Here is a 12,310-nt window from a genome sequence, read left to right on the forward strand (position 1 = left end):
TAAAGGGATCCCTTCTTTGCTTGCAGGGAAAAGGAGTCCGGGTGGTAGCCCCACCCCCAAGGGAAAATGCAGCGGGAATCCGCTTGTTCAAAATGGCGAATGGGAGGAAGCCACGCCTCCCAAAGATAGCCCGGGAAGCCACGCGGTTTAAACAATGGCGGATCTTTGAATTCAGTAGTAAGGGAGACTCCTTTGGTTTTAAGGGGCTGCGCCTCTCCTCTGAGGGAAGGAAAATAGCGTTAAGGCTCTGTCCTAGTCAGGGCTGCTTTTCGCGCCGCTCAGCTGATCGATGCCGAGCAGCGCCGCAGTTTGCCGCTTCCCGCGCGGCTCAGCTGTTTCGCGCTGAGCGGCGCCTCAGTTCTGTCGGCCGAGCCGAGCCGGCCACTCAGCTGTTTGTCGGATCGGAGGGCGACGAACAACCCGGTGGGATCCCCGCGCCAAACAGCTGCTCGGCGGGCCGGATATCGACGAGCGATCCGGCCCCGTTCCAAGCCTCCCCTGCTAGCCGCCCTGACGCCCCACTCACAACTCCGCCGATCCTGGCTGTGCCTTTTAAGTTCTATCAGCTGCCAGAGAGCTTTTCATTCAAATGGAAGGAAGATGCTTCTTTCCCTTTTCTTTTGGGATAAATTCCTATTGTTCTGAGAGCTGCTTCTCGCACGTCTACCAGGCTTCGAGACTGAGTTAAAACTGGGGTCACGCCCAAAGGAAGGGGTGTGGCCGAAGTTTTTACCCAGTCTGCCAGGCAGGAAGGCCGTCATAGAACCCATCCATTTGGACTCTACAGCCATCCTGCTGGAGAAAACATTGGTCTCCTTTTCTTCTCCTAATGGCTAATGACTTTCCCTAAAGTTCATGACCTGGAAGTTCTTCTAGACTCACAATTCCTCCTTGATCAGTAGGTGGACTGGTGGTCGGGAGAAACCTAACCCAATTTGGCTGGTGTTCCAGTTGTGATCTTTCCTGGAGTGGGAGATGGTGAAGATACTCACATGCTCATCATCTTGATGTACAATTACTACAATATGATTCACTTGGGTTTCTTTGAAAATTATTTGTAAACTGCAGCTCGAAACATAAGAGTTGCTCTACTATTATAACATTGATTTTGTAGTTGCTGCATTGGCTGCCAAAAGATTTTAAAGAACAATAGAAAGCTCCATGTGGCATGTTCCCAGATATCTCCCAGATTGTTTCATTTGAACTGAATCTGCCCACTTTCATTTGCCCACCAGGAAGTGACAGGTGTGAGATCTCAGGATTAAGATTTCTGGGGTTTGAACTGCCCCCACATTGGATATCTTTAGAAAGACTGTTAAAACTGAACTCTTTGACCAAACTTCCGGGGCCCATTTTTAACAGTTGTGGCATACTTTCTCTTGTCTTAATGTCTATGAGTTGTCGAGCTTGTTGTAAATATTAGATTATTAGAAACTCTGCAGTAAGGTAGCTTATTATTAGATGGATAACTAAGTACATGCTTAGGAGTGCCACAAGAGTTTATTGTTTGTGTTTTACTGTGCGGTACTCAGAATCATTAGATGGGGCAATATACTCAATACTGATAATAAATTCATTCTTTGTCACTCTAAATGCCAGGGCAATTAATGACAAATGCTAATGAATTCAGAAGAAGCTTATCCTACACCTTCCTGGCCATCATACTCTGTGTTTGCATTATATGAAGAGCAACATAACCATCTACAGTCGGCAGGGTACTGTTGGACTTGAACCAGCAATTTACCTATCTGTATGTAGCCATCAGACGTCCTGTGGTACTTGAATGCTGTTGCTCTTCCCTCCTGCAGGGCTTCCTTATCTGACTGCAGACTCTGTTCAGGGAAACAGACAATCTTTGCAAAAAGGCAGCTCTAAGGATTTAGGTAGCCTGCTGTGTATACAGTGTGAAATGCTATGACAATAAATCACCAAGCAATACTCATGCCCTTAGAGAAAGAGAGCATTATTCTAACAGTCAGTGTCAGTAAAACTTTTTATGCCTTTCAAGGACTCATAAAAGACTTCTGAAGGATATTGAATAAGGATCAGACTCGAAAACCTTTTTCTCTGTTATAGGCTATGCGTTTTACATTGAGAATAATGAAGCAGAACTTGCTTTGAGGTTTGCAATGCAATCTCTGGCTGTTGGAATTTAGATTCTGATTAGACTTTGTGACCCCAGATAGATAACTGGCTACAAAATAATAATCTGTCTTACACTCCTAACAATCTATGATGCCTCCAACATTCTAATACAGGTGCATGTAGTCTCTGACTTATGATGGGTCGCTAACTGACTACTTGAGGTCATGAGGTACCCTCTCCTGAGGTAGTTACAACCCAATTCTGAAGTTCCAATGGCTGGGTCCTCCTTACTGTCATGTGACTGCATTTGGGGCAGTTACAGGCAGTCTGCATTTATGCCCATTTGCAGCATTCTGCAGTCACATGAACACAATTTACATTGTTCTTGTCAAAAACTGGCATTTACTTCTGGTTTTTGGCAAAAATCCCCCATAGGAAACAACAGGCTCGTTTAACGATCAGGGATCTGCTTAATGACTATGGTGATTTGCTTAATGACTGAAGCAAAAAAAAAGTTGTCAAATCAAATTGGTCACGTGATGACCCACTTTACGACCTTCATGACTGATGATCGTATGTCAGGCTCCATTACAGTCACAAGTCAAGGGCTTACCTGTAATAACTATGGATTCCAAAGCTACCACCTAATCTTAGGGAATCATAAATGTTGTAATATTGCACTTTAGAAAAACCATTCTTAGCTCCTAAAAGGGATAATGAATAAACCAAAACCAGAACCAGCAACTGAGATTCAGAAACATTTGAAGGAGAATAGTTTCAGAGTTCCACCATGGAGCTATTTTGGTGTTGTGGTAAAAGTGCTGGTCTGGAACCAGAAGATCATCTGAATTCTAAGCAGGCTACAAGAGAGGCCTAAAAGCCACCTCAATCCAACCTGTCTTGCAGGGTTGTCATTGTGAGGAAAATAGGGGGGAAAGGGGGCATTGGGAACATTTGCTGCCTTGCGTGGACTAAAATATATAAAAAGGCAAAATAAAAATCTAATAATTATAATTAACAAACTTACATCAAATGGCAAGACTTCCACGGTTGTGTTGAATAGTTTGTCTTCAGGGTGTTCAATGTTGCCACTACGGAAGAAAAACCTGTGCAAAAGGAATTAATAATGGTTGCAGAGCCCCCACAGTGGTAAAACAGTGTTTCCCAAACTTGACAATTTTAAGGCATGTGGACTTCAACTCCCAGAATTCCACAGCCAGCATTGCTGGCTGTGGAATTCTGGGAGTTGAAGTCCTCATGCCTTAAAATTGTCAGGTTTGGGAAACACTGTGGTAAAACATAAAATTCACCTCACCAACGACTTTGGCTGAACTCAATAATAACCATCTCTGTAAAGTATTTTTGAGAAAGAAAAGTACTATATTGTATAAGCAAACATGCTACCAATTACAGATCAACTGTTTGTCCATTCTCACAAATTAAGCACTCTACTGCATTTGAAAGGATCTATTAGCAGTAAGAAGCACAAATATCCATTTTCATGATGAAAGTGACCTTTTCAGCTAGCGTCTTAAACTGAAACTGGAGAAACAGACATTACTGGAAATACCTTCTGAATGCAGGAGTAGATTGGGAAGAAAAAGGCCACAAAGGGAAGTTGTTCCTATTTTTTTTTTTATTTAAAACTTTTTTAGAGAGAAATTAAATTCAGAGAAATGTAAACAAGTGGATTTCTAGAAACAACGTTAATATTGTTCCTATAGTTCCTGAAGATATAGTTTAAACTGCAGGCGAAGATAGCAGAGAGAGAAGCAATGCACTCTCTCACTGCAGAGAGAGAAGCAATGCACATCAGACAAAAGAACTGAGATGTCCTAAGCATAATGGAATTAGGCCACGGCAGGAGAAAAAAAGAAGAAAAGATATTGGCTATCATTTGCAGAAATATATGCCACTGTAGTGCAAATTCTTTGAAAGAAATGCTTTTGCAAATGCGGGAACATGCACAAAGTACTTCTCTTTCAATCAAAGTACTTCTCTTTCAATCAGTAAACTGTAATTTACTCCAAGCTCACAGAGCTGCCTTCTATCTACTTGCAGCTGTCTCTATAAGTACACAATTCTTTTGAAGAATTTGCATTATGAATATAGTAGTGCAGGCTAACTCTGCCCACAGCCAGGAGTTCAATCCTGATCAGCTCAAGGTTGACTCAGCCTTGCATCCTTCTGAGGCCGGTAAAATGAGGACCCAGATTGTTGGAGGCAATAAGCCCATGGTGGCGAACCTATGGCACGTGTGCCATAGGTGGCATGCAGAGCCCTCTCTGTGGGCACATGCGCCATCAGCTGGGTTTTATAAAACCTTTTCGCTTTAGGCCTCCACTGCCATGTACAAAAAAAAAAAAAAGGTTAAATCAATCAATCAATCAATCAATTTCAACTTCTTGCAGGAAAAAAAAAATCTCGCAAAGTTGGAATTGATTGATTGAACTTTTTAGTCCCACCCAGTCTGCTGTTACCACTGCAGCCATACCCACCCAATGGGCCACGCCCACCCGGCACCCAACGATACATAAGTGGGTTTTGGGTTGCAGTTTGGGCACTCGGTCTCTAAAAGGTTCGCCATCACTGCAATAAGCTGATTCTCTAAACTGCTTAGAGTGGGCTGTAAAGCATTATGAAGAGGTATATAAGTCTAACTGATATTACTATTGTTATCATGATCAACATCACAATCATCATCAGGATCAACATCATCATCATCCAATCCACTGAAGGATCAAGGCCTTTTTATTGAAGGTTATGGACCATACTGTACATACTGGACCAATATTGTTTGGTGGATAGATGTTTTATGATTTCCCAGTCTAGGGCTGAGAGGGAGCAACTTGCCCAAAGCCAGCTTCTGTGCCTAAGAGAGAACAAGAACAGAGTCTGTCTAGTTCTCCTCTAATACTTTAACCAAACCACCAGACAGGCTCTCAGTCCTAAGATATGCGAAAAATACAAGATGCTAACATTGAACTTAAGCAAAAGGAATATCTCAGTCATTTAATGTCTGGCAAAATATCTTTCTTGAGGGATATCTGTCCTTTTCGAACTGTGGTCCTCAGTAATTTTTTAATCTGCAGATAACACTTGAATCTGCACCCTACTAACCTCAACTGTGCTAACATTTTCAGGAAGACAACACTTTTAAGACACCTGCAGGGAAAAAAAAAACCAGGAAGTATCGCTGTATGGAATGAAGCAACATTAACTGCTACCCTGCTATTCTTTCATAGAAAGCCAGTTTGTGTAACAAAATTAAAGAAAATCCTAATGCAAGAAAAACTTAACAAAGGCAGTAATTTTATAACCTAAGAAGCCCAAAAGGGTAGAACAAAGTAATGCCTCTACACAAATGGGGAACTTCATAGTAATTCTGCTACTTTACTTCCTGGTTTCCTGAAAGGTACTTGCTTCCTTGAATCTTGCATAGGTCATTAAGAATGGATCCTAGCGATAAGGGTGATGGGATGTTTCTAATTATCCACCCTTATTAAGTTGGTGGACTATGGCCCAGAAGCCTTGTTTAAAATGCTTTCATTCCTTTCCGTTTCCCCTCCCAGCCAAAAAGCAGTATCTGGGCATATGCTTCAGTGAGAATTCTGGGCAATATTTTGGCAGTAAGGTTGTTCAGATTCATTTAGGTCTTGATTCTGCAGGATCTATGGAGATTATAGAAGTAAAGTCTTGCAACATGGCCTAGGATGGGATGGTACTGTCCTCCTTGAAGGAGGAACTAATGCATCCCCATCATAAACTCTTCCTGCAACTGGCTGTATAATACAACCACCATACAGTTTCCAAACTTCCTATTAATTACTTCAGCTCGTGCTCAATTCATCTTTCTCTCTTTCTTTGGATGGAAAGGAGCAAGTTGAAGCTGAATCCCAGCAAGATTGACTTTTTCCAGAACTCATCTGTACTTTACTCCAGTGATAACCCTGGTTCAGGTAGCATTCACCCTGAAGGAGCAGGTACACGATTTAGGGTTCCCTTAGATCCACAGCTGCTGTTTGATAGGCAGGTGGAATCTTTGCCCAGCTTTAGCTAAAGTACCTGTAGCTGGAGAAGGTGACTCAGGCCCTTGCCTTCTCCTGGAAAGATTAGCGCAATGCACACTACATGGAGAAATCTCTAACGATTATTTAATAATCACCATTGGTACAAAATATCAGCCTGTGTGTTACTCATAACATCTGTGTTGCAGGCACTGAATTCCTTGTGAATAGCCTCCTGGATACAATTCAAACTGCTGGTGTTGATCCACAAAGCCTACATTGCTTTATATTCTGCTTGGCCATCTATTTCAAATAGCTCCTAACAATCCAGTGTGCTTGTCCTAGGAGATCTGACTGTAAGTTCTTGCTCATGGGAGATTCAGTGAGAAATTTGTGCTTTTCTGTGACAACATCACCCTTCAAAATAGAGATTCTCTCCAGAGATTTGGATAGTTCCTTTGCTTGTAGGCTTCCGCAGGCTTTGAAAGCAGAACTGTTTAGAAGAACATTTGAGGGTTGGCACTGAATCTTTGGATACTATTCGTATTTGTTTTAATGTTATTATTAATATTTAATGTTATTGGTTGATTTACTATGTTCATTTTTGAGTTATTATTGTGTGTCCTGATTTTAATTGTGCAATGCTACGAGTCTTTAGAAAATATAATAAATAAATAAACATTATTTGCTTTCTGAAGCCACAATTGTAATCTATAGTTTAGACAAGTCTCCCTGGGGATGGTACTGCTCAGCAAAGATGCCACTAAGGCCCCATCTGTTATGAGTCCTTGCCAAAATTCAGACTGAGGGATTGAAAATAAATTTAATGTTGAATTGGGCACATAGGAAAGGAAAAAACATTCATGAAGTCCTTCAACAAGGTGAAGGAGAAGAAAGGCTTCATTGTGTTGTGGCTGAACTGAAAACAATTATAACTTCTTTGAAATAGTACATGCGTGCAAGCCTGCAGCAGTATGCATTTTGGGGAGAAGAATAAAATTAAAACATTCCTTGCGACATCTTGAGCCCTTCCTCCTATTGCAGTCTGTGTTTGCCCAGAGGCTCCTGATCATGTTGGATTAAGATTATAGAACTTCACATACAGTTATTTTGGGGTCTCAAGAGCCAGACTCATCTAATGCTAAGCTAGTCTCTGTCATTATATCTCATTGTTCCATCTTCCAGAAGCACTAGGGCAACTTTATCCATCTTGAAAATCTCCAGATGTGTTGAACTGCAACCCCCACTAACTCCAAAGGTTGCATTACAGACTGTAGGAACAGCATTCCACCATAACCTGGGAGCCTAAGACTATACTAGTTGCTTCTCTATACATTTTTAGCAGTATCAGTATGTGGAAAATAACTCATGTCAGATATAATCTAATTATGAGAAAATATATGCAGGATAAAAAGACTCTAATCAAGGCTCCTTAGTTTCAAGTAGCAATTACTGCTTTCAGATAAAAGAAAAAACACACCAAGCAGCAACGTTGGAGAATGGAAAGCCAAAGTGATATGGGCATCACCAACAAGTTCATATGCAGAGCTTCTGCAGTAACTTTGAGCAGGCCAACAATTCTATCATGTACCTTAAGATTGTTCTGTCTTTCAGGGTGTGCAGAAAGACTCAAAACAAAAAGCAACAGTTGGAGCATACTGGGAAGGAACTGAAGGACATGCAATCTGCTTTGCAGAGGAATTGTCTTTCACCAGAACAAGGGACTTTCAACCACAAGCTTAACTTTCCCATTCCTTGCTTCCCAAAGCTGTTGAAGCTTACCGTTCAATACGGAGCGGCTTAAAAAAGCGAAAGCGTATAAAGTCACCCGCTGTGGGAGTAAACGCCCAGAAAAAGTCTTCTCTCAGGTAGGCTTTCTCCAAGGAGAAGTGCTGGTAGGTCTTCAGGCTCGTGCTCACTTCTGCAGGAGGGTTCACGTGCTCTTTGCGAAGAGATTGCTTTCCAAAATCTTTGTCCTCAATATACAAGATAAAAGCAAAACTGAAATGATTTCCTTGAGGAACATACCTTTTTTATATTACACATCTGTGGAAAATATCGCCCATCTGATGCTCTGAAAGGATTTTAAGGGACAGATTTAACATTTTTTCCCCTCCCAAATGGTTATGACTTTATACTGTATGTTCATTGTTTCTTTTGATGAAATCAGTATCCACCCTGTCAGTCAGCCACAAAGCTTTTGTCTCTTAGTTTTCCTCCTCCTTTGCTCTACATGGCCAATCTATCACCAACTCATGTCTTTCTCTCTGCATATCACTACTGACACCTATCCCTGCACAAAGGGTGAATTTCTGCCATCTTCTGTCTCGTGAGGACTGTCCCTTTTTTCCTTTTGAGCTATCATCGTCATAATCTTGAAAAAAGGCATCAATAAGACAGCTTAAAAACCCATTTGATGTAACCTGGAATTGGGTTGGTAGAAATCCTAAACATTAACAAATGAAAGAACGTTGAAGTGTTCCTTTTCATACAGGCACTGAGCTTCCACTATGAAAGGAGAAGGGGGAATTTCAGTGTATATTTACCGTTATATTTTCTTTTAATTCTTATTATGTGAACTAAATTTTTAGGAAAAAATATATAAACTGAAATAAAATAACTATCCCTTCATCTAATTAAATCACTATACAATATGAAAGGAAGAAGCAGCACTCACAGAACTTCCAAAATTCAGGTATGCATAAAATGTTCAGCCTAATACAGGGAGCTCTTAACTTATTACCACAACAGAGTCCAGAACTTCAGTCATAAGTCACTGCAGTCATGTGATCAATTCAATTTTACATCTGTTTTTGTGATGGTCATAAAGCAAGTCATTGTGGTTCTTAAGCAAATCCAATCTCCTAAATGGGCGTTTTTTGCCAGAGACCAGCAAAAAAAAAAAACAAAAAAAAAAACACCCTAACAAATCATGGTCACACGACCATGGAACACTGCAAGTGGTTGTAAATGCAAGCTGGTTTCCAAGCGCCCAAAACACAGTCAAGTAATTGGAGGGTGCGGTGTGGTGGCAGAGGCAGCAAGTATAACTTCAAGTAACTTCAAGCATAGGTCTTAAGTAGCTTTTTTGAAGTCTGTTGTAACTTCAAATGGTCATTAAATGATCAGTTGCAAGTTGAGGACTATTTGTATATTAGAACTCTTCCTCCTCTCTCCAGCTTTACTTTCAGACTTTATTCTGTAGTGTTAAAGCTTTGACAAATGGCAAAATACATTGCTAATTAATTTACCCTAGTCTCTTTCTCTTTTCATCAAAGTGGATAAGCTCCAATTTTTTTGCCTCTTGACCGGATGCCTCTTTTTTCTTTCTGAACCATTTACAGTTTGCTCCATATTCTATCACTGAAGCATCTCTTTCCTCTTTGCAGAATAGCACCGGTGGCCTTTATTCCTCAGGGAAGAGATCTGTATCAGGCAGCACCTGTCTTTCCAAAACTGCTTCACACATTCAAAACCCATTGCATTTTACACATTAATCTGTTAAGGTACATCTAAACCAGGGGTTCTCAACCGTGGCAACTTTAAGACTTGTGGACTTCAACTCCCAGAATTCCTGGGAGTTGAAGTCCACAAGTCTTAAAGTCTCCAAGGTTGAGAACTCCTGATCTAAACTGTGTATGTGTGTGGATATACATGTCCCCTAATACAGGTTCACAAGTAATTTTTATTTATTATTAAATACATTTATTTGGCCACCCAACTCACACATATGGTAGGTGACTCAGGGGAACTGAGCTACATCAGGAGTTTCCTTCCCTCCAGGAAGCTATTTTTACTTTCAAAACATTTTTCTCCCCCCCTCCATTTTGAAATTGGCTCCATTCCTCGACATCCAAGTTGTGCAGCATTACAAGATTCCTCACTGGAATCCAGATTTGGTGAAATTTAAGCTCAGAGAAAAAAAAAAATACTGCAAGTCTGCTAGTTGTGCTAGTCTGAAGCACAACTGGTCAGAATCAGCCAGATTTTGGTTGTCTTCATGCATTCTACTATCTTTTTTTTACTCTATCTCAGCCACTTTCAGCAATTCAGGGAATAAAAGCAAGAACTTTTAGGTAGTTCTCATTTAGCAATCTCATTTAGTTGCAACTGGGATTAGCAACTTGATTGTTAAGTAAAACGGCTGTTAAGTGAAACTAATTGTACTTCAACTTTCATTTGCTTCACAGACCTGCAAAGGTCATAAGTGGGAGGATTGATTGTAAAGTTGCTTTTTCATTTACTGCCATTTCCAAATGGTTATTATATGAGGCAATCATTAAATGAGGACTATGTATAATACTTGTATAATTTAATAGTTAACATAAAGCAACAACCATGTTTGTGCCACTTGCTCCTCTCTATCTCCCCTTCTCCACTTCCTCATTTCCATAACCGCAATGTTCTCTACTCACTTTCAATTTTTGTATTTTACCAGCCAAAGAGGAATGGGTTCCTACATGTTGGAAGAGCGAAGGCTTGAAGCGGATTCTTAGGTTTGCTTTCTGTCTATCACAATGTTTCTGGGGAGAAAAAAAAACACAGCAGGAACTAAATATTTAATCTTTCAGTTTTGAAGAACAAAATGGAAAATAGTTTAGTTTTGCTACTTTCATTTAGTTCACCGTTGCTCTCCCCATCTTGCATTCGAAGCATACAGATTCATGACAGTGCTAAACTGGTTTGTCCTCCTTCACTCCAAGTGTGGTCAAATATTATGAACACAAGTATATTGCCAGAAAATGGGAATCTTAGAAAATGCCTTGCTAAATTCAAATGGTTAGGTCTATCTTCATTGAGATCCATTTATCTATTTGGTTGTTCCAAATTGACTATTTCTCTAACCTGCTTTCTCAATTAGTAGCTGTTTTTAAGAGCTGTATGGATTAAGGTGAACTGACCAAGTTGAATTGCAGTTAAAAATGAAAATTCCATAGAAATCCCTTTTTAAACGCTATCATAAAATTTGGATATTTTAATACTAAAATATTATTTTAGTGTTAAAATGCACATAAATACATACATAGTTTTTCAGTTCAGACAGGTTTCTATAAAGCTCTTAACTTGTTGATTTACTTCTGATTTCATTAAAGAAGAATTTATTGTTAATTTTCAATGAAAAAAATTGTTGGGGTTGTTAGAAGATGAATAGTGGGAAAAGAAAATCTTTGGCATCTGTAACTATTTAGCTGGTATACAGTCTCAAAAATCTGTTATTAATTTTGGGATTATTAAGTAGCAGTTTAAAAAGGTTAATTATATTTCCTCCCTTTTTTCTTGCTTATTTTGAAATCAATCCTTTGACATATTCTCCATTTGCCCCATTTAAGAACTTCAAACTTTCTTATGACTGATTAGATGTATTTTTTTTCACACCTTTTCCTTTTTAGTTACCGAATTTACACACACACACACACACACACACACACACACACACACATTTTGTTAATTTCAATTGAACTTTTTTCTAGCAGAAATTTAACTCATAAATATAAGGAATTACACTGTTAACGCTAATTTTTCTCAAGATCAGATTTTTCTCTTGTAAATCCTGCTGTTAACATCAAATCAGTAATTTGTAGGATTTATTTTCCTGCTGAATTGTGGCTGGTTGGATTAGCCAGATCTAACATTGGTTGTTGTTGTTTATTTCTATTATTTTTTTCATAATTATTATATTTTTATTTGATTGGTTTTACTGTGTACTATCCAGGGTTGGTTTGTAGGTGGTTGGTGCTAGAACTATTCAATTTCAAGTTGAATTAAGTTCTTTTAGTTTTGAATTTTCCCTCACCTACCAAGAGGCTGAATATTTCATTAAAATATGCCAATAGGTTGGACTTGGATTATTTTCAAAAATGGAAGACCAACTTTTATATTTGGGGTGGAAGAGAAGAAGGTTACTTTTTCATCCAGCAACACTGATATAATCTGAAATGATGAAATCATAAATTAATTTACTTGTCTGCTGTGTTCAGTCTCACTGCTACTACATGAAAATGTAGTCTTGAACAACCATTTTCTCTCTTCGTTTTCCTTTATTTCCTATTTGACCTAATAAATAACACTTGAGAACAAAAGGTGTATACACTATTTTTTTTAAAAAAAAGTCTAAACTGGTTTACTAAAGATATTGCCTTGGATTGGATTACGGCATCCATAAAGGATTATGGAATCCATGTTTTTTGTAATTCCATGACATGAAACCTTCTTTATGG

The 12,310-nt window shown here is 39.3% G+C and overlaps 1 protein-coding gene across 1 annotated transcript in view; it reads right to left on the bottom strand.

The window, feature by feature from the left end:
• The window catches only part of MGAT4B (alpha-1,3-mannosyl-glycoprotein 4-beta-N-acetylglucosaminyltransferase B), a 113,321-nt gene that overhangs the window by 14,875 nt on the left and 86,136 nt on the right, over positions 1–12,310 (bottom strand). The window contains exons 10-13 of the mRNA XM_039340846.1: positions 10,508–10,615; positions 7,875–8,068; positions 3,113–3,191; positions 1,745–1,832 (exon numbers count right to left, since the gene is read on the bottom strand). Of these exons, the coding sequence (XP_039196780.1) occupies positions 1,745–1,832; positions 3,113–3,191; positions 7,875–8,068; positions 10,508–10,615 (469 nt within the window). The remainder of the gene's footprint in view (positions 1–1,744; positions 1,833–3,112; positions 3,192–7,874; positions 8,069–10,507; positions 10,616–12,310) is intronic.

Source organism: Crotalus tigris, unplaced genomic scaffold (assembly GCF_016545835.1).
Source record: "Crotalus tigris isolate CLP2741 ecotype Arizona unplaced genomic scaffold, ASM1654583v1 scf7180000017754.2947050, whole genome shotgun sequence".
In the NCBI taxonomy this organism is placed as follows: domain Eukaryota; kingdom Metazoa; phylum Chordata; class Lepidosauria; order Squamata; family Viperidae; genus Crotalus; species Crotalus tigris.